The sequence below is a fragment of the Diutina rugosa genome (assembly GCF_008704595.1).
Source record: "Diutina rugosa strain CBS 613 chromosome Unknown scaffold17_size212612, whole genome shotgun sequence".
In the NCBI taxonomy this organism is placed as follows: Eukaryota; Fungi; Ascomycota; class Pichiomycetes; order Serinales; family Debaryomycetaceae; genus Diutina; species Diutina rugosa.
The window spans coordinates 70,607-91,227 of record NW_022995172.1 but is presented as its reverse complement, the minus strand read 5'-3'; the positions used below and the strand labels follow the sequence as shown (position 1 = coordinate 91,227).

The 20,621-nt window shown below is 52.8% G+C and overlaps 10 protein-coding genes across 10 annotated transcripts; 5 read left to right on the top strand and 5 right to left on the bottom strand. All coding sequences in view use genetic code 12, as the record gives it.

The window, feature by feature from the left end:
* Positions 1-974: 974 nt before the first annotated feature.
* Positions 975-1,262, top strand: DIURU_004230 (uncharacterized protein; the record flags this gene model as incomplete). The annotated part of the gene is made up of 1 exon (XM_034157081.1): positions 975-1,262. The coding sequence occupies one exon, from the start codon at positions 975-977 to the stop codon at positions 1,260-1,262; it is 288 nt and encodes a 95-aa protein (XP_034010964.1).
* A 515-nt stretch (positions 1,263-1,777) lies between these two features.
* On the top strand, positions 1,778-2,764 carry HEX3 (SUMO-targeted ubiquitin ligase complex subunit; the record flags this gene model as incomplete). The annotated part of the gene is made up of 1 exon (XM_034157079.1): positions 1,778-2,764. The coding sequence occupies one exon, from the start codon at positions 1,778-1,780 to the stop codon at positions 2,762-2,764; it is 987 nt and encodes a 328-aa protein (XP_034010963.1).
* A 43-nt stretch (positions 2,765-2,807) lies between these two features.
* Positions 2,808-3,848, bottom strand: ERG26 (sterol-4-alpha-carboxylate 3-dehydrogenase (decarboxylating); the record flags this gene model as incomplete). Its single annotated transcript, XM_034157078.1, has 1 exon — positions 2,808-3,848. One exon carries the CDS (start codon positions 3,846-3,848, stop codon positions 2,808-2,810), a length of 1,041 nt encoding a protein of 346 aa, XP_034010962.1.
* Positions 3,849-4,106: 258 nt separating this feature from the next.
* DIURU_004227 (uncharacterized protein) lies at positions 4,107-5,621 on the bottom strand (the record flags this gene model as incomplete). The annotated part of the gene is made up of 1 exon (XM_034157077.1): positions 4,107-5,621. One exon carries the CDS (start codon positions 5,619-5,621, stop codon positions 4,107-4,109), a length of 1,515 nt encoding a protein of 504 aa, XP_034010961.1.
* Positions 5,622-7,430: 1,809 nt separating this feature from the next.
* GDH3 (glutamate dehydrogenase (NADP(+))) lies at positions 7,431-8,786 on the top strand (the record flags this gene model as incomplete). The annotated part of the gene is made up of 1 exon (XM_034157076.1): positions 7,431-8,786. One exon carries the CDS (start codon positions 7,431-7,433, stop codon positions 8,784-8,786), a length of 1,356 nt encoding a protein of 451 aa, XP_034010960.1.
* Positions 8,787-9,012: 226 nt separating this feature from the next.
* On the top strand, positions 9,013-12,012 carry DIURU_004225 (uncharacterized protein; the record flags this gene model as incomplete). Its single annotated transcript, XM_034157075.1, has 1 exon — positions 9,013-12,012. The coding sequence occupies one exon, from the start codon at positions 9,013-9,015 to the stop codon at positions 12,010-12,012; it is 3,000 nt and encodes a 999-aa protein (XP_034010959.1).
* Positions 12,013-12,279: 267 nt separating this feature from the next.
* On the top strand, positions 12,280-12,963 carry DIURU_004224 (uncharacterized protein; the record flags this gene model as incomplete). Its single annotated transcript, XM_034157074.1, has 1 exon — positions 12,280-12,963. The coding sequence occupies one exon, from the start codon at positions 12,280-12,282 to the stop codon at positions 12,961-12,963; it is 684 nt and encodes a 227-aa protein (XP_034010958.1).
* Positions 12,964-13,222: 259 nt separating this feature from the next.
* Positions 13,223-13,720, bottom strand: DIURU_004223 (uncharacterized protein; the record flags this gene model as incomplete). Its single annotated transcript, XM_034157073.1, has 1 exon — positions 13,223-13,720. The coding sequence occupies one exon, from the start codon at positions 13,718-13,720 to the stop codon at positions 13,223-13,225; it is 498 nt and encodes a 165-aa protein (XP_034010957.1).
* A 701-nt stretch (positions 13,721-14,421) lies between these two features.
* On the bottom strand, positions 14,422-16,431 carry QDR3 (Qdr3p; the record flags this gene model as incomplete). Its single annotated transcript, XM_034157072.1, has 1 exon — positions 14,422-16,431. One exon carries the CDS (start codon positions 16,429-16,431, stop codon positions 14,422-14,424), a length of 2,010 nt encoding a protein of 669 aa, XP_034010956.1.
* Positions 16,432-17,705: 1,274 nt separating this feature from the next.
* DIURU_004221 (uncharacterized protein) lies at positions 17,706-18,557 on the bottom strand (the record flags this gene model as incomplete). Its single annotated transcript, XM_034157071.1, has 1 exon — positions 17,706-18,557. The coding sequence occupies one exon, from the start codon at positions 18,555-18,557 to the stop codon at positions 17,706-17,708; it is 852 nt and encodes a 283-aa protein (XP_034010955.1).
* Positions 18,558-20,621: the final 2,064 nt, after the last annotated feature.

Here is a 20,621-nt window from a genome sequence, read left to right as displayed (position 1 = left end):
GCAATTTACGCCGATCTCACATCTCGCGAAACTTTTACTGGAGTTGTACTAGGCAACCGCTACATAGTACTCAATTTTTATCGAGCCTATTCCACTGCCGTAAACGGGATCGAGTATCGGTTAAAGATTGCTACACGTGCGTCTTTGTAAGTAATGGTTTTGGTTTACGGTTCAGCAATCCTCGGAAGTTACCGGCAGAGATTGGCTAACCAGTGCTTGAAAATGCTTAGGGGGAGGCACGACGCCCACTGCAATCCTTTTAGGCCCAGGCGCATGCAGAACCTCTACCTATTTCTCGGGCGCAATTTCCCGATTGCCCATGACTTAGTTCACGTGAGCGTTATCGCGACCAACGATTTTCTTCGGTGGATTTGTGGATGATTTACATATACGAGAACATCATCTTGGGGTGACACGGTGTAGATGCCGGCGGGGTAAGATATCAATCAGTCGCTTCTTCCCACGAGTCATTCACCACGTCTAGTGCGTGACGGGTTGCGGCTCGCAAATACCATCTACCAATGAAAACGCAGTGGCCCTACAGTCGCGGTTGCTAACCGTCTTTCCACAGGGTCCACTCCCGATGCATGCCGGTGGCATCTTGAATGTAAGGAGTGATAAAAATTTAAGGACACAACAGGAAATGTAGAACCACTAGTAGTGAGTAGCAAAAGTCCCCATTGCACAAGCTAAATTGCCGGTGCGTGACTACCTCCACCACAGTCAGCCCGCGATTGCTTTTGCTCTATCACTCAGCGGCGCATCTTCAAGATCTGGTAGATTTGCCCTGAGAGAAATGGTTTTGGAAAGGTTACGCGCGCAATGATGTCACGGCGATACCCACAAACGGCGATCACGCCCAACCGCCATGACCCCGAACAACAAGCATGTCGCCGGGCCCCCTGGGAAAATATAAAACGCTGGGTAAATTCTGGTTCTGTTTTCTCTAACTTCACTTTCCTTTCTCACCAAATATGTCAGATATCATGATAATACTTGTCATTGTCGCTGCCCTCGCCTTACGATGGTACCAGCTTGAATTCGGCTACGACCCATATTTCGGCTACGGGATGGGGTCTCGCTACCAACAACCATACGGGATCAAGCGAACGATGCGGAAACTACGTCCATCGAGCTGGGATTACCACAGCGACCGCTCCCTCATGCCCCCCTCCTGGAGAGACACGGCTACGGTGGTGCTGAAGAATCGCAACCCCTTTTCCAGACACGCCTACAAGACCGAAGTGTACCGGTACACTTAGTCCAACTATAGTTTGAAATAGTATGTACGTTAGAATCAGATACCCAATTCAGTCACTACTAATTGGTAATCTCGGAACGTGCCTGGCCACCGAGAGCGCGCCGCCCGTATGTGGAATTTAACATGTGCGGTGGATGTTTCATAGGTGCCATTACGTCTTACACATTCCTTCACCAAACTTCTACGAGAATGTTATAGGTACGAAAAAAATACACACGTTGTTGGCTCTGTTGCCACTGAGGGCAGGTTCTAATTGGGCTAAGGATACCGAAAACGTCACTTTAAGCAGTAACATACGTCACTTTGATGACGATACCGTAGCAACACCCACGCCAGAATGAGGTCATTGTCACACATCTCGCAACCATCACCGGACACACATTTGCTGGGCACACCCGGGTTTCTTTTAGTGAAGCCGCGCACGGGTCGATTCTCAACGATAACATTTCGTGTTTATTGCGCAGGTGCAATCTAGCCATCGATTCGCACTGCGAATGCGTTCAAGTGCCACTGGGTATGGAGCGCAGGAGTTCAGTCTCAGCACTGCTAGACGAGTCCCGGCGGCCGACCCCAATATATGATGTGTCGCTGGGCGACGAAGACGACAGCTTGGAGATCGTGGCCGAAGTGAGTACGCCCGCTTCAGACGATGTGGAGGAGATCAGACGAACTCGCCGGCCGCAAGGACTTCGCCGCCGCGTGCCCGCGGACCTGGGAGCTCGAGGCCTTCGTCGCCACCGGGTACTGAGAACAAGTACTACGTCCCAGAGACGTCCCAGTGACGCGGAGGTACAGATCATCGATGAGAGACCGCGGTTGACGCCACCACCTCCACCACAGTTCCCCCGACCGCCGGAACGGCTAGTCGACCTGGCGTCATTCAGAAGCTTCATCGAACGCTTAGGCGGTATCCACGTTGACCACGGATTCAATATGATGGCGATAATGCAAGGCAGAGGAATGTTGTTTGGTGGCGACGATAACGAGATCGAGGAACTGATCATGCGCCGGATCGAACGCGACAACGACCGAGCCGTCGATGAACGCTTTGAAAAGGAGAAAGTGTTCAATTTGAAAACAATCCAGCTGAAGCGAGAGGTTGCTGAACACGAGGATAAACAAAAGTATACCAACGATCTCTCACCAAATGACATTACAGTATGTGAGCTCTGCGGCGTTCGTCTTAGAGAGGGTATCCCCGATGGGTTCCGCACCGACCCTCGATATAACGCCAAGCTCGACGAGTACCAGACCGAGTACGGAGTGTTGGCTCCCTGGTTTTGCCTGATAACGCTTACCGAAACTGATTGTGAGCTTTCCAAACGAGTGTTCGCTGCCAAATGCGGCCACACCTATTGTGGGCGATGTGTCAAAAATATAGGCAACGCTCCCCGGGCCAAACGCCAAAAATTGAAAGACATGAGCCACCCGCAAGTGTATGCTCCGCTCAAATGTAGCTGTGGTGGCAGTTTGAAGCGCAAGTTCACCGAACTCTATCCCTAACCTATGCATTATTTAATGACTAATGAACCCTATTCATGAACGCTTAAGTAGAGCTCTCATTCATCCATTCCAAAGTGTACTTGATACCCTGTTCCAAGTCCACCGCAGGTTTGTAGCCCAAAAGGGTCTTAGCTTTGGTGATGTCGTGGTAACGATTAGCGCACACCACTTTCACTCGGAAGGGAGTAATACCCGGCTCCTTCCCAAGCATCTTAGAAACGGCTTCGGAAACGTAACCCAAACCGATCGCCACGGGGCGAGACAACTTGATATAGCTCTTGTCAACCACACCGTCTTGTTTCCACACCGTACGAGCAAGCGTCCAGAAGTAAGTCGGGGCATCGTTGGTAATAAAGAACGTCTCACCAGCAATCGCTTCGATTTCCTCAACGGTGCCATATAAAAGCTTTTGCGTGGCAAGCACATGGGCATCAGCCACATTGCCGACGTAAGTCCAATCAAACAAGTTGTTGTTGTCACCGAGCTGGTACTTAGATTGCCCGTTACGAGCGGTAGCCCGGAGACCAGGCACAAGCTGACGGTCACCGGGACCAAAGATCCCCGCGGGACGCAAACACACGGTTCTGAAACCGGGGGCGTTAGCCTTCATCACCGCAGTTTCGGCGGTGGCCTTAGTCTCGTTGTAGCCGTCCATGTGGACTTGAGGGTAAGGCCACGACTCGTCAGCGTTGTAAACGTCTTGACCGTTGAAAATGACCCCTGCCGACGACGTGTACACGAAATTGGGCACTTCCATTTCCTTCGCGACGCGTAAGAGGGTGTTGGTACCTTCGACGTTGACCTTCTCGTAGATCTCCTGAGCCAACCCGTGCATTGGCAGCGCCGAGTGAACGATGACGTTGCATTTGGTCTTGGTGATGGCCTCGCGGATGCTTTCTTCGCTGGTCAAGTCGCCTTTGAAAAAGTCGATCTCCGATGGCAGGAAGGAAAAATACGACGAAATCTGGTCGGGGATGGGGCGGACGTCAAACACCGTGAGCTTCATGTCGGGACAGTGTCGGGAGAACTGTTCGACAAGGTGGAGACCGAGGAAACCGGCCCCGCCAACGAGTAACACGGACATGGGGTAATCGGTAGGTTGAGGTTTTTTTCAGCAGGTACGACGTAAACGAGCGAGGGTAACCACACGAAGAAAAATCAACATTGGTGAAGTCAGAATGAATTTCGGACTAAAGTCACGAATATGTATCTCGATTAGATAGCTAAAATATTACATAGCGTATAAAATGTTTGATGATGAAAAATCGGGGACAATTCATCGCGGTTGGTGCGCATTTGAAGACCAGTGCTCTGTTTAATTTCGACACCCCCTATCGACGGCTTAGATGCTGGTATCAGATGATTTGATGGGGAAACCATACTGGGGCGCCGATGCTACCGCGTTTTCGTCGATTTCGGCCGAGATTTTCGGGATGTTGAAGCTGAACTGCGTCGCGGCAGAGGTGGTAAGGCCAGCCGCCAGGGTGGCTGATTGGGGCGCCGACGGGGCAGCAGCAGCAGCAGGCTTCCCGTTAGCCGCGCCCATCGAAAATGCTGGTTGAGGTGGTGATTGTTTGGGGGAAGCGGCCTTCGCCGTTGACGGGAACACCGATGCCACCGGCTCGTTGGCCTTGCCCGTATTACCGAAAAGCGAGGTCGCCGGCTTCGGTTGAGTTGTGCTGTTTGAAGATGATGTCGTCAGCAGAGCAAATGAAAAATTGGGGGCGGCAGGCTTAGAAGGAGCAGCAGAGGCAGACGCAGTGCTCGAGGCAAATGACAACCCAGCGGGTTTCTCAGCAGTACTGCCATTACTCTTCTGGGCGGCGAAAGAAGGAGCAGATGCCACCGAAGCTGGCTTGGGATTTGCCTCCAGGGCATTCGAATGCAATGGCACCGATTGGATGGGGCCGAAGTTGAACTGCAGCAGCAGCAGGCTAGTCGCCTTACTTGACTCATTCTGAGCAGTAGAGGGAAGCGGCAGCGGTTGGGTTGGCTGTTGCTGCGTCGTCGATGGTTGTGTCTTCATCGTCAGTGGTTGCGTTGCCGGTTGAGACTTAGCGACGTCAGCGGCCGAAATCTTACGACGAGCTCCACCATGAGCGGCGTGAGGATTGCCGAACCCATTAGATTTGGCGGTAGGGGCTGTAGCAGAGTTATTGAGGCGCATCGGCAGCGATTGGGCCAACGGGTCAGACGAGCCTTGAGAGTCCAAAATCGACTCCAACGCCTTATACGTTTTGGACTTGGGCCCCAGAGGTTTGTTTGCAAGCACCAGGTGCGAGAGCATCAGGGCATCGAAAGTCAGGTTAGCCAGAGCCAAAGTGCCTCTCGACACGTCGTGAGGCCGTTTGGTTACTTTCAGCGACTTAGGCGGACGAATACGCGTCTGATAGGGCAGCGGTAACCCCAGGAACTGGTACACCCGCCGCACCAGCCCCATCAGCGTGTTCGAGACATTGTGGTACTGCGGGGTATAATCGGGAGTCAGCACTTGCAGAGGTCGGCGCGATAACACCGTCGTTCGGGGCGTACCCAACACCGTCGACAGCGATATCCGATGAGCCCGCTTCGCCGATGAAGGGAGGGGCAAGCTGCCTTCGGGGTGTTTACGTTTGCGGGGGGTGGTGTCAAACGTGCCCGGCACGGTTTCCACTTGGGGTTTTGAGGGGTAGATGTGGGAGGTCAGCGCCGAGTAGCGTCTCGTTGATGATTGCGCTTCGGTGGTGGTGGGCGGGGCCGGGTCCGCCTGGGGCTCTACCGATCCCAGCCGACTGAAGATCCGCTTAACGGTGGAGAAGAGCCCCAGCAGCGACGACCGCCGGCTATTCAGTTGCGAAAACACCCGCCGGTTGTCCATGTGGTGGGTAGGGGTCGAGATGGGACACTTTGTGCGAACAGCGCGAAGAGATCGGCGCGCGCGATGTTGGGAGAGGACCTAGTTAAGGTTTTTTAAACGTTGGCAAAACGGTAAAAGATGGGGAAGAAATGAGATGATGAGGGGATCATGAAGGGAGAATGAGTGTTTCAAGTGAAGATCAGAGGTTGATTAAGCGCAATTCCACAATTGGAGGTGAGAATCACCACCAAGGTGGGTTTGAAAGGAAGCAGGTTTCCACTGATGAATGGAGTTGAAGCAAGCTTGATGTAAGAGTGTAGCATATCCAGTACTGTGAGGTTTGAATCCCAATTGAAACTGTTGACACACACTTCCTCAAGATGGGCCAATCCTCACCTGTGCTCGAAATTGGTGATTGACACCACTGACGCTAATGAATTGCATGATTACCCTGAGGACGATTATTTAGGGTATTTATCAAATCTATGAAGTTTACGTCAGCGCGGTAACAAAGCGTCTCATTATGAGACGTGGCCTCCCGCAGTGTAACATTACCGCGGTTACCATCAGCGCTACCTGCACTTAGTGCACTTAGTGGTGTAGGTGGGCTCGGTAGGCGCATTCACCACTATGGGTATTCCCGGAGGTAAGGTGGTAGCATTTGCCGAGTGATTTATGGCGCAATTACAACTTAGTCGTGCTAGGGAAGAGTTGCTGCTGTTGTCCCGTACTTAATCTCAGCTTACATGGTGATTTGGCGTCGATACTTTGTGTCTAGATCGGGTACTTTCAGTAGGCTCGGAGCTGAATCATCATGACTCACGTCACGTGGTGGTTTTTTCCGGAACCGAGCTCGGGAAGCGTCACCAGGACCCTCAAGCCTACAGTGTGCAGCATGACCCCGAAACCCTGACCTCTGTTAGTTTCCGCGAACGATGACCATGGTCCCCCAAAAAAAGAAACTTAAGCGACGAAGCCAAAAGAAAAATACTATAGCATCTTCACTCGGTGTGCGGGGCTTTATCAGAACACGAGTGAGTGGCGCAATCTTGGATTTATTCATGTTCACGCACTAACAACACCGCACTTTCGGACATTTTCGGAACTAAGCTGATATCGTAGCTATCAATCGAAGTGCCGCATTTACACTGATAAGAAGGATCTGCCTATAGTGTCACCCTGACTGCCCCACACGATCCCGTAAACCTTTATCAGAAAACAAAAAGGATCTTAGCCTTGCTCTGAAAGATAGACGTAAATCGGTATATATATATACTCCGACACCTGCTCGACACACCCGCCTCGACAGGGAGAACATGCCCCAGACGTTGACCAGCGTCAAGTGACGTGAAACCACATTTGTTTGGCACTCTCCGCACGGCCCCAGACGCGAGACAGCGTTGACTCGGCACCGGGACACGCCGAGAACGCTGTCAGCAACGTCATGGAAATCGCCGAAAAACAAATGCGCCGGCTTTTACTACCGCGAGGACCCTGGGAGGCTAAGCGAGAGGCGACGGGGTGGTCTCGAGGCCCGTAGACGACCTGATTGAGCGGAACCCCGGTGGCCCCGCTTAACACCGGGGCTGATTTGCTAGCGACAAAGCCGTTACCGGCGCGATTGGCCCCACTCGCCACTGGGGCCTGCCTCCAGTCATTTGGCTGCGATAACAGTAATGCGCAGGGCGCATGGAGATCAGGTAGTTCTATTGGCTAGAGATTTGACGGTGCATAATCCAGGTGCAGGACGATGCCAGGATAGTTCCGGAGCTCATCGAAGCTATATAAGCTACCCCAGCCGCTCAGTAGCCCCCCCAGTAATTTCTCACAATGGTTTTGCCTCACGAACCCGAATTTCAACAAGCTTACGACGAATTGGTGTCGGCCGTCGAAGACTCGACCCTCTTCCAGGAGAACCCCGAGTACAAGAAGGTCATCCCCGTGGTGTCGGTCCCCGAAAGAGTGATTCAATTTAGAGTTGCTTGGGAAAACGACAAGGGTGAGATCGAGGTCAACAACGGGTACAGAGTGCAATTCAACTCGGCCCTTGGTCCTTACAAGGGGGGTTTGAGATTCCACCCTTCGGTCAACTTGTCGATCCTCAAGTTCCTTGGTTTCGAACAAATCTTCAAGAACGCCTTGACCGGGTTGCTGATGGGTGGTGGTAAAGGTGGTTGTGACTTTGACCCCAAGGGCAGATCCGACGCCGAGATCCGCAGATTCTGCTTTGCTTTCATGAGAGGCCTTTCGAGATACATTGGTGCCGACACTGACGTCCCCGCCGGTGACATTGGTGTGGGTGGCCGTGAAATTGGGTTCCTCTTCGGTGCCTACAAGGCGATGCAAAACAACTTCACCGGTATCCTTACCGGTAAGGGTTTGCTGTTTGGTGGTTCGTTGATCAGACCCGAAGCCACCGGTTACGGTGTCGTCTACTACGTGGAAAAGATGATTGAAAAGGCCTCGCAAGGCAAGGAATCGTTCAAGGACAAGAGAGTCGCCATCTCCGGTTCGGGTAACGTCGCCCAATACGCCGCGTTGAAGGTTATTGAACTCGGCGGGATCGTTGTGTCGCTTTCGGACTCCAGGGGTACCTTGATCTTCCCCGACAACGTCAACGCCGGTCAAGTGAGAATCATCGCCGACTCCAAGCTCAAGTTCAAGTCGCTTGAACAAATCGCCAAGGACAACGCCGACTACTTCCAAGGCGTCGAATACATCGCTGGCGCTAGACCCTGGGAACACGTTGGTGCCGTCGACGTCGCCTTGCCCTCGGCCACCCAAAACGAAATCTCGGGTGAAGAAGCCAAGGCCCTCGTCGACGCTGGCTGCAAGTTCATCGCCGAAGGTTCCAACATGGGTTCGACCAAGGAGGCCATCGACGTCTTCGAAGCCAACAGACCCAACGGTGTCTGGTACGCCCCCGGTAAGGCTGCCAACTGTGGTGGTGTCGCCGTCTCCGGTTTGGAAATGGCCCAGAACTCGCAAAGAGTCCAATGGACCGCCGAGGAAGTCGACAGCAAGCTCAAGAACATCATGTACACCTGTTTCGACAACTGCTACAACACCGCCGTCAAGTACTCGAACGAAAAGACCGACGGGTTGCCTTCGTTGTTGAAGGGGGCCAACATCGCCGGTTTCATCAAGGTGGCCGACGCCATGTTCGACCAAGGTGACGTTTTCTAAACTGGTTTTAGTTGGTTGCTTTATGATGTTCTTTTTGGTTGGCTTTCGACCGCTCATGTTTTATAGATAATGGATAGATAATTTACAAACAAATTAGATACACATTGTAGTGAAAGGACTGGAGTTTTGGTGGCAATAGCGTATGTGGAAGTCCGCTAGCCTCCTGCATATAAGCTAAGCACCCGCCATCGCCTAGGTGAGTGTGTCGAGCTTCCAGATTCCATCAATGTCCTCGCCCGATGACGACGAACCAGAGGTGGCAACTGCTACTGTGGACTCTGGTGAGGTGAACAACAACCTGGTGTCACCCTTGGAAGAGTCGATCTTTGAAAACCAGTCAAATGACGACGCTTCAGACTCCTCCGATGATGACTCCATAATTGAGGCCGACTTGGCGCAGACTATCTTACACGAAATTACTGACTCTCAGTACGTGTGTCTTATCTGTACCGGAGAGATTGGGCCCGAGCTGCAAATCTACTCGTGCCAGCACTGTTACCGTGTCTATGACCTTGAGTGTATTGCTGGATGGGCGACTAAGGACTCGGCTGGTGGTACCAAAAAGTGGAGATGTCCGGCGTGTAACACTGCTTCCACCACTAAGATCCCCAAACGGTTTACCTGTTGGTGTGGGCGAGTGAAGAACCCTAAAGTCAACGAGTTACAACCGTTCTCTTGTGGGATGCTTTGTCAATATAAGCAACCCAACTGTGTCCACCAGTGTTCGCTGATGTGCCATCCTGGTCCTCATCCCGTGTGCGGGGCTATGGGTCCCAGCATGGCCTGTCATTGTGGTAACCACACTAGGCAATGGCCGTGTCTCATGACTCCTTATCGCCAAGGGTGGAAGTGTGACGATATCTGTGAGACAAAGATCTGTGATATGGGCCACACATGTGGAAAAAATTGTCATAAAGGTTTCTGCGGCAAATGCAAAACGCCAATTACCGTAGGTTGTTATTGTGGCAACCATAAGGATATCAAAATTTCTTGTTCAGCCAAACAGCTACGACGTCGTGCCGATGGTTCGGTAGCAGGTACCAGCTGTAACGATACCACCCGCAAATACTATGAGTGTGGTATCCACTATGAGGACTTACTGTGTGCTCAAGTGCTCGAATGGACCGACGGTGCCTGTCCTTCTTCCCCATCAATGATCACCACTTGCCCTTGTGGCAAAACCGACGTCATGGCCACGCGTGTTAAGTGTACTGACCCGTTGCCCACCTGTGATAACGTTTGTGGTAAACAACTTAGCTGTGGTCACACCTGTCGAGCTCAGTGCCACCAAGGACCGTGTCAGTGTGTGGATGTGATTACCTTGAAATGCCAATGCCAACGCTCAGAGTACGATGTCCCCTGTGCGTTTGCTCAGCTGGGAATGCAACCCAAGTGTCGCCACAAGTGTGACGCTTTGCTCAGTTGTCGCAAACACTACCATCGCGGCGAGTGCTGTCCTCTGGAGCCGTCAGCATTGGCCCGCGAAAGAGAGCGGAAAAAGGCTAGTCGCCAAGGGATCAGAAGCTCTCGCGATAACGATATCATGACCATCGAACCCGTACACATTTGCACTAAGCCATGTAATCAGTTGAAACCATGTGGCAACCACTATTGCGAAGCCCTTTGTCATCCTGGTGCTTGTTCCACGTGCTATGAGCTGACCAGTGAGGATCTAGTGTGTGCTTGTGGCAAAACGGTGGTGGAAGCACCGGTACGATGCGGCACTAAACTTCCCCCCTGTCCTCACCCTTGTACTCGTACCAAACCCTGTGGTCATCGCCCTGAGTTCCATAAGTGTCACGAGACCAACGACTGTCCCAAGTGTACTTTCCTCATCGAAAAACCATGCAATTGTGGTCTCCACGTCATGAAAGGAGTGATGTGTTCTCAGGAACGAGTCAGTTGTGGTACCATTTGTCGTGCCGAAAAGGATAAGTGTGGCCACCCCTGTGGTCGTACTTGTAGTCCCGAGTGTACTGTTGGCTCCCACGTCGATCCACTGCAGTGTCTTTACACTTGCAATAAGCTCAGACAAACGTGTCCTCACCGGTGTAAATTGAAGTGCCATGCTCAGAAGCCTCAGGTACTGGCCGACTGCGACAAAGCCACCTGTGGTGCTCCAGTGACGATCAGCTGTGGCTGTGGCCGGTTTACTCAACAGGTGAAGTGTGGGGCCAATGCAACCAACCCGCTGGCGATCTGGCTGGCCTCGCTTGCCTGTGACGATAACTGTGCTAAGCACAAACGTGCTCAGGAACTTAAAAATGCCATGTTTGGGGGGCAATCACCTGAGGAGAATGATGATGTATACTCATCGTTTGTGTTGGCCACCTATGCTAAGCAGAAACGGTGGTGTGATCTTCAAGAAGCGGCAATCAGAGAGTTTGTTGGCGTTACCAAGAACGCAGACACTACCACTGAAATTGAGGTTGTTGAAAATGGTGGCGACGAAAATGGTGTTGCTGACGTAGCTAACTCAACTTCCGAAGCTACTGAGGAAACGTCTGATGACTCTGAGTCACCGTTTGTCACCAAAGTCCATGAGTTTGCTCCGCTGGCAATCCCACCGCAACGTAAATTTATTCGTGAGCTTGCTAAAGCTTATGGGCTTTACGTAGAGTCCCATGCTGTGGAAGGCGGTGAGAGTGTGGTCGTATGTTTGACACCTTCCACTAAGGCTCCTGAATTGACAATCGCAGAAGCCATTGAAAAGCGTGATGCGGCTCGTGCTGCTGCTGAAGAGCTTAAAAAGCGTCGTGAGGAAGCTCCGTTTAATGCGGTTATCGTGCAAGATGTGTTTTTTGGCATTTCTCACCAACGCATCGAACATGAGCTTGCCGAGCCTGGCGTGTCTTTTGATTGGATTAAAGAATCAACCTGTTTGATTCGCGGTGATGATGACCTCACCGAGGAGCAATATTTAGCTCTCATGAAGAAGATGCGGACGGTAATTCGCGACCAATCGCTTGCATTTGACGTCAAGATGGCCTACGTCGAAGACGGTGAAGTGTACAAGATGGGGGAAAAGCTTCAACCCAAGCCAGTGGATGAGGACGAAGTTGTTGACGACGAAGAAGAGCTTCAACCATCTGTTGAAGACACAGAAGAAAATGCCCTTCCCGTTGAGCAAGCTCCCAAACTCACTGAGGAGGAGGAGGTGGCAGCGGCCATTGCTGCTGTGGAAGCATTTAAATTGGCTGAATCACAGTCGCCTGAGATTCCTTAGGACGAAGGTGGTGATGCCATCGCGTAGACGGAAACAATAAATTTCCACATATACATATAACCATTAGGGTACCGCAACCACCAAGGTGTAAATAAACGAACCACCCTAAGCAGATGAAACACGTAAATTTCCAAGATAATATAAGCTTTAAGACTAAGTTTCGACATGTTGTGTTGGTGATGGAGTTCATGCACCATTATCAACACCGCACGTGACCACACTGCGAAAATCTCTGGACGGCAACCTCCTCGAGCGGTGAACAACACAATGCTGGTGGACTACAAGCAGAAGTGCCAAGAGCTCCAGCAACGGCTTGCCGAGGTCGAGGAGCTGAACGAGGTGGCGACGCTTGCGTTGTCGCGCACCCGGGCGGCGATCCGCCGGTTGCGGTTGGAGCACGCCATCCTCCTCGAACGTGTCGAGGAACGGGCGCTAGCAGTTCCTGAAGGGCTCAATCTCTTTGAGGAGATGGCGTGCCCTCCCAACCCCATCCTGATGAACGAGGCCCTCGGCGCCGCTGGCATGGCCCGGTTAGGGGTGGTGAGACGCCCGGTGAAGAAGAAGGGTGCTGGCGGGGCTGGCGGGGCTGGCGGGCTGGCTAAGCACAAATTGCGGGACCCTGCCCAACCCAAACGACCCACGAATGCTTACTTAATCTTCTGTGACTTGGAGAAGGAGCGGGTAAAGAAGGAGGCCGAGGCGGCGGGGGTTACCGGGGATTTGCTGAAGTTGTTGACGGAAGCGTGGCGCAAAATGAGCGACGAGGCCCGCAAGCCGTTTTATAAGCTTTACGAAGACGACCGCCTCCGGTACCAGCGGGAAATGGCTGAATTTAATGATAAGAAGGGTGAGGGCGAGCCCGCTGCCAAACGGCCTAAGGTAGAAGAAGAAGAGCCCACCGCCCTGCAGGAAACTGCCACCACTGACGCTGCCGACGCCCCGGAGACCTAGAGAGTCCGGGGCAGATACTAACGACCGCTACGTTTTATATTATGTGATGAAGTGAGTAATCCCATAGAATGAATGCTCGCACGTGTTCTAACTATACGCAATAAATATATATGCCAATGCCATGAAATGCCGACAAATGCTATGCAATGACATCAATGAGGCTAAACAATGCCAAGGTAAGGCTAAACAATGCCAAAGTATGAGGCTGGCTGGTAGCTGAAGGGTATAAAGCCAGAATCATGATACAGTGGACTGCTGCCTAGGTTCTGATCTCGTTCCAGATGGCTTGTCTGACTTCCCATTGCGACGAGCTTCGCGTCAAGCCGAGACTGGATATGTGGGGGTCTTCGCCGTAGATCTCCGTCTCCAGCGTTATGCTGATTAGATCGTCGTCTTCAATTGTAATCACCAATACTTCGTCGGTGACAGTTTCCGAAGTAAGGTGAGAGTTCAGAGTGGGCAGCGTCAGCGTCGATGAGTGGGGCGTGGGCGAGTGGTGCCTATGATGGCGTGGCGGCGACGTCAGCGGCGACGTGGAGTCCGGGTGGCGGTGCTGGATGCCTGCCGGGATCCCCGACGACCACCGCACTGTCTTCTTCATCACGTCGGCTGCCAAAGCTGACAGCCGTTTAGGTACTTCCCACAATGCCTTCCCCGTCTCGTAGGGGACCAGGCTCACTTGGTCCAAATACAGCGCGAGCTGCGGTGGCTGCTGCTGCTGCTGTTGTGGTTGCGGTTGCAGTTTGGTTGGCGTCATCAGTTAGCTTTAGGAAGTTTTTTGTGGGGTAAAGTCTTCGTCCGGGGGGTTACCCCAGGTTTTTATATTTCTGGGCCCTTTCGGTGGGCGACAACCGTTCTGCAACCTTGTCGCATGCGCGCGTAATTAGTAGGTGTGTGGCACCTGTCAATTTCGTAGCCGCTCTGCCCGGCGTTCGCACTCGGGTGCGGGAATTGTTGACAGGGGCAAAAGAAACCAGCCCTCGGAGTTAGTGGGCAGGGGGGGTGAGGGAGCTAGTGGAGAGAGGTAGAAGGTAGTGGTAGTCAGCGGGATTGAAGGTAGGTAAAGTGGGGACCGAGGCCGCAGCCGTAGGGGCGAGTGGGGACGGCGTTAGTAATGGGACATTTTTACTAATGACAGTGTGATCACGGGGAGCCGCGGACGATGCCGTTTGCGCAAGTTTTGTGGCCAGATTGTGGAGCTGTGGTCACTAACCCGAGTCCCGCCATGTGAACGGTTTTAGCTGACGCCCCGCAGAACGGGGATAGGACTTAGCCGACGTTAAACGACGGCGCGGGCGTCAAAGCTATGACCGGCTCGTCTCGAAAACTCATGAATGACCCCTCGATCTAGGCTCGATCTAGGCCCGCCGAATGGCAATGGTTCTAAAATATGCATTGGGGTCGTCTAATCCACTCTAATGAGAAAAAAAAGGCACGATGACAAATGTATGAGGATTTCTACAACTTGCCGTAGAGCGCGGCGATGTTCAGGTGCTCGCGGAAGTAGTCCCCCTTCCGCTTCAAAATGATCAAGAAGATGCTGGCGGCGGCCAAAACGCCCATCAAAATTGAAAAGAGCACCCCTTGGCCGATGCCGCGGATGGCGGGCTCGACGACAAACGTGGCCACGGCAGCAAAGATCTGGCGGATTAAATTGTTGAGTGCGACGCCGGTTGCCCCCTTCCCGGGAAGGGAGTCGACGAGGTAGGTGACGGTGGCGCCAATGACGATCATCAGGGCGAAGCCAAAGAGCGAGGTGCCGATCAACGGCGTCACCCAGTGCTCGCCGTACTTAAGGCACCACCCGAAGATGAGACACGCCGGCGGGAACATCACGCACGCCAACACCACGTTCCACAGGATCCGCAGCTCGGGGCGCAACTCGCCGTTGTGCTTTTTGGCGTAGTCGCGGAGAAGCTTGTCGTTCCACCGCCCGCCAATGATCAGGGCGAGGATGTAGGTGACGGAGTTGGGGATGTACATGAGCCCGACAATCACCGACAGAAAGTTGTACGGGGGGCGGGCGTAGGAGTACGACACCGTCATGTTGAAGAAGTAGAGCACCGCGAACAGAATGGCGGAGTAGGCGATGACGAGCGCCACCGGCGGGTGGGTGAGCAAGACCAACGAGTGCAACGGGCGCACGATGAGGTCGTACGATAGCGTGCGGTAGTACTGAGCGTCTTTAACGACGACGGTGGTGGCGTGGGTAGCGATGGTTTGGTGAGTAGTGACGTGGGTGGCTTGTGTGGGGGCAGTCAGATTGCGGGCCAGCGTGCCCAGACGGCTGCGCCGCAAGTGGTCGCCGATGACTTGCTCGTGGACCCGCCGCGAGTACTCCAGGCGGTTGGTGGTGAGGCGCGACAAGTTGGGCATGAGGGGGTCGCCGGTGGGGGCGTCGTCTTCCTCGGCTTCTCTATAGCCTTGTTGCGAGAGCCTCAGGGCGACGCGGTCGAGCACTTTCTCCAGCAACTCTTCGTCGTCGGTGATGACGCTATCGCCGGCGCGAGCCACGCCTAATTGCTGGCGCTCCACTTCTTCCTTTACGGATTCGACGGCGGAGACGGCGTCGTCGCCCACTTGGCCACTAGCGCCGAGGAGCGCCTTCATAAGCGCCATGTTGTCGGCGCGGCGCAACGTTTCGGGAAGAAAGAAGATGATGAGAACCACATTACACCCCAGAAAAATCACCAAGAGCCACTGGGTGGCGCGCCACCCCCACCCTTGGGCGACGGCGCCCCCCAAGATCGGCGCCAAAAACGGGCCGCAAAGCGGGCCCAAGTAGTAGTACCCCATGGCGCGGCCCCGGGTTTGTGGCGTGAACAAGTCGGCGATGGTCCCAGCACCTACCGCTTGCACCAGCGCCGAGCACCCGCCTTGGAGCACTCTAAGCCCAATTAAGGCGCCGATGGTGGGGGCAAGCGCCGTGCCGATACTGAAGCCAAAGAACATGACGAAACTGGTGAGGTAGACGCTGCGGCGGCCGAACCGCTCCAGCATCAGCGACCACCACAAGGGAAAAATCCCCAATGCCAATAAGTAGATACCCACGGAAACATTAACCGTGGAATCCGTAGTGTGCAACGACCGGGTAATGTCTTCCAAAGCCGGCAACATGATCAGCGTCCCCATCGGGCCCGTGATCAGGGCAAAGGCGATGATAAACACGATGAAATATTTGATCTTGATCGGGTAGTCGCGGGCGTCGTGGTACTCGGGAATAAACACCACCAGCGAGAGGAGGCCGCGGCGCTGGCGGCGCGGCACCACACACTCTTCCTTAGGCTTCGGCGGCGGCGGGTTATCGGTGGATTTGGCCGCCTCGAGGTCGTGTTTGCCAGGGTCCAGCAGCGCCGCCGTGAGCAGCAGCTCGTCGTGGTCGGGCAGCGCGCGGAGCGGGTTGACGCGGTGGTGGCTGGCGGTGGAGACCAGCTCTTGCGAGCTTAGCAGGTGTAGCAGCAGGGCCATGGTGGCATGTATAGACGGGGGGGCGATGAGTTAGGGAAATTATGCGGGCGCTGGCGGCGGCGGCGCCCCTATAAGTGTGCCTGCCGGCAATCTTTTTTCTCGGTCTCGCCGATGGTTGCGGGGCCGGAAGTCACGTGATAAAATGGAAAGCGGTGCCATAAGACGATTTTCGTTAAGTAAAAGTGGTTATGAGTTGTCCCTGATACTTAAAGGAATATACCCTGTATATACCGAGGAGAACCGGTGGTTGTTGGGGGGGCTATTTAGCTGCTAATGTGTCAGCCGTGATCGCGTGTGATGCACAAAACGGCCAGGGCACCGCACGCCAGGTACGGCACTACTCCGATGACACATACTTTTACTAGCTGGGCGAGGCTTTACGCATCGTGGGGCTGAAACAGGGGGGCCGCTTCTCTCAAGCAAATCTGAGGTGGCGGGTATGCTGTCGTCGCCACTGTCGCCAAACCCGTTATATCGTCGTTGTATCCTCTGGTGGTGGCTGCCATCGGCACCAATCGGTGATTCAATAGCCGACGTGGCTTATCTCCTGTAGTTTGCCCAGGGCGCGCAACCTGCGGGGTGAGACAGCCGCTAATAAATAATCGGAGACACGCTTTCCCACCCCACGCTAACCAACACCACTTAGCCATTGAGGGTTATTCCACCACGGCTCGCACCATTTTGACACAAGCGACCCGTGTCTTACATTCAGAGTCAATTGCCGAAACCGGTAATAATAGCGAGCCACGCTCATAGGATCAGCTGCAAATCGGTCACGGCGGCACTCGGACTGTCGGGTAGGCGGAAGTTTAGCGACGCCCAATCTTTTAGTTTTCAACCGCCCCTCCCTTAGTGATATACGACAGCACGTTCATCGCGCCTCACGGCATGGTGAGGCACGCGCACCGCTGCTGCTGCTCGACAAGGTTAGTCCTCGTACGCTTCAAGGTGACAGGTGAGCGCCCCCACTTTGAGGCGAGTATACAGGGTATTTGATGACTATGGAATCTAGTCTGGATACTGATGGTAGGGGAATACGCAGGTAGGCGAACAACCAATTTTTGGTGCTCATTTTCCGAGCACCGCACTAAGGGAAGCGACTGCCGTAATTTCTATCGTTGGGTGATATCACCCACGGTCAATGTGTTAGAACCACAACGACACACCAAGATCTACATAAAAAGTTAAACTAAGTCGTAATATTTCGCTATATTACCTGTGCTAATCAATGAAAATCTCAAAATTAATCAGCGATATACGCTGAACCGAATTGGCTAGACTGAGTTGCCTTCGTCGGGTGTGGAAAAGGGGAAGAGGGGGATGTGGATGGTACCATCATCAGTAATTTTCTTGCCATGAACTGCGCCGCCCTGCGCAATTGTCATTTCCGGGCATGCATCGTGGAGCTTCGGGACGTCCTTAAAACAATCCAAGAGCATTTTCCACAACACGGGGTCGTTGAAGAACCCACCCACGAACACAACAGCAAAGAGGTCCAGCTTCTTGAGCTTATCTCCATTAGCCAAGTGTTCGTCATCGAACTTTCCGTTTACCTCATTGATGATGCGTTCGAAAGTTTCTTGACAAACCTCCTCGCATTGTTTTCTCAAGAGATATTTGTTGTAGTTCTTTTTGTGATATCTCACATGATTCTTACAGTACGATTTTCTCGATAATAATACCTTCCCACGGTTCAAGGTGTTTATAAATTTCCGCCGGACAACTTGCTTGTCATGTTGAAGCTTTGAAACTTTCATCTTCTTCATAGCCTTCTTGGTGAGTTTGACCTCGGGCTTGAACCTCTCCTCCACATCAGGAGCAAAAGTATTCTTCAAGCGTTCATCCACTTCATTGCCAAAGTTTTTGTCGTTCAAGACCACTTTCTCGATGTACATGTCGCGATCCTTGATCCGAACTAACGACATTTTAAACGTTTGCCCAGCGTGGACCACGGCCACAAGCCTATCCCCTAAGCCTTTGTCCAATCCATGAGCAATGACAGCGAGCTCCAGCTCACGCATTGGCTTTACGTTGAGATCGTGCAAGGTAGCTTCTCTGACGATGGTCTCGATTTCGTCGTCAGAAGCGTCATCGGGCACAGCAATCACGGCGTCAGTGGCAGGCATCCCACAAAGTCATTAGCCTCCTTTTGCACCCCAGTAAACATGCGCGCTTCAAGTTCAGGGATGGTCCAGTCACGCTTTACTTTGCCCATAGGCAAGTGAATGCTCAAGCCTTCGGGACCTTCGCCAATCTTATTGGAGAGCTCATGCTCGGGATCCTTAACTGTCTCCAAGAACTTGGGGTTCCAATTCGCCGAGTGCAGTACAGCTTCATAGCCGTGCACCCATTTTCCTTTTTGCACCCCAACAGCTGATGGCTCATTGTAGAAAACGTCATGACCATTCGCAGCGGCTCGGTAGTAAGCGGACCCACGGTCCACTCCAATTGCTAACCCATGCTGATATACTTCAAGAAAAATAACTTCAAGAGGGGTTGACAATTTATATAGAGCCGGGAGAGTACAGAAGCAAAAAATGAGGGCGACGTGGGTAATATCGGATTGTGCGAGGGGAGAGAATTGTATACAGGGTACACAGGGGCGGTGCGCTTGATGCAGACGCATGCCCCCTGGGCTACAAGGTAAACCAAGGGCACACTCATAATATTGGCGGTGACATGGGAGCGCTTTTTCAGCGCCTCCGCCCACTCTCGTATAATGAGAAGTCTTTGAGAATCTAGACCTTGTAGTCACGCAATCCACTGCAGCCAGCCATCCCTTTTTTCACGTCATCTTGTGATAGATGCAATCTCAAATGTGCGCACTGAGATCCTTGGGCCGTTAGTCGATGGTGTGGTGTCGATTTACGGGGAAGGGCTGCAATGGTCGCATTTGGTTAGCGGTCGTTGGTCTGCATTAAATGTAAGCTTAAAATGGCTGGCTACTGAGTATCGTCGAATAAGGTGAATTATTATTTCAACAAATGAGGCGTGCCCGGTTGAGACTCTTAATTGAGGTTGCGATCTGCTAGATGGTGACCATATCTGGTAGTGCTGACGATGCACTAATTTTAGGCATAGGTTATGCGCACGCATTGCGTTGTCATGTCAATCCGCGGTGATGACGATGGAGAGAAAAAAGAGGGGAGAGACCGCCAGACAGGCCCGCTCCTGCAGCTTACCAGCGAAGGTTTATTGGCTGGGTTGACATGGTCGGTAACACCGTCGAAGTTTAGACGTTGGGAATGTGATGGGGAGGGTCGAGCTACTACTACACCACCCGCTTCCCCTATACTACAAATGAATATTGTTTTAGTAAAACACTGGTCAACCCGTAAGTAGCAGAACCAATAAGGGCTCGTTCATTAGTCAAATCTGAGAGATAGCTATTGCCAATGAGTGCAGTTATCACATAAGTCTCACCCGCTTGTAATCACTTGGTGGCAACTCTCTAGCCTGTGCTTGATCGCTGATTGTCCTCCGGTATGCCAAATAATGCCACACATGGGCACGTTCGAATTCAAGTAACTACAGCCTTTGTGTTCAATAATGGCGAGACTCATTGTCAACCAGTCTCTTTGCTTTGTATTAGCTATGTACAAGAATGGTGTGTCTATCTTAAAACAAGATTTAATTCGCAGTCACACCACGCACGACCAGGATGAGCTCTTTCAAGACCCAGAGCCTGGCCGTCGTCGTGTGTCAAAAAGCGGTCTCCACCGGTCGCACCCAGCCTTGCCTATCATTTTGGACCGGACCGCATTAGCAGCCACTAGTCGCCTAACGTCCCAAATATCCAAGGGTGCTGAAGGTTGAAATAACTTAGGAGCTGCATACGTCGATGGAACCGTCGTGATCATACCGTTGAAATCAGACCAGAGTATCTCGTCCGCGGGGGGCAAAGATAGCACCAGCCGCGTCACCAGCAGAACCTTATCTCACCTCAAGCGTCGACACACAAGCAACAAAACAACACAGGGCAGGAAAAACCATGGCCGGGACCGACCAGGTAGTGGATGGTAAGAGATGGATTTTATTCGTGCGCGGCGCTGGCTTTTATACCCGTTTCTGTGCTGTGGCCTGTATAATAATAACCTCGCACGCGCCACAATGTGGCCCCGCCGAGTAGCACGTTCGTTGTCTCGTATGATGGCGCAAAGTAAAAGGAAGAAAACAGAAATGAGTGAATT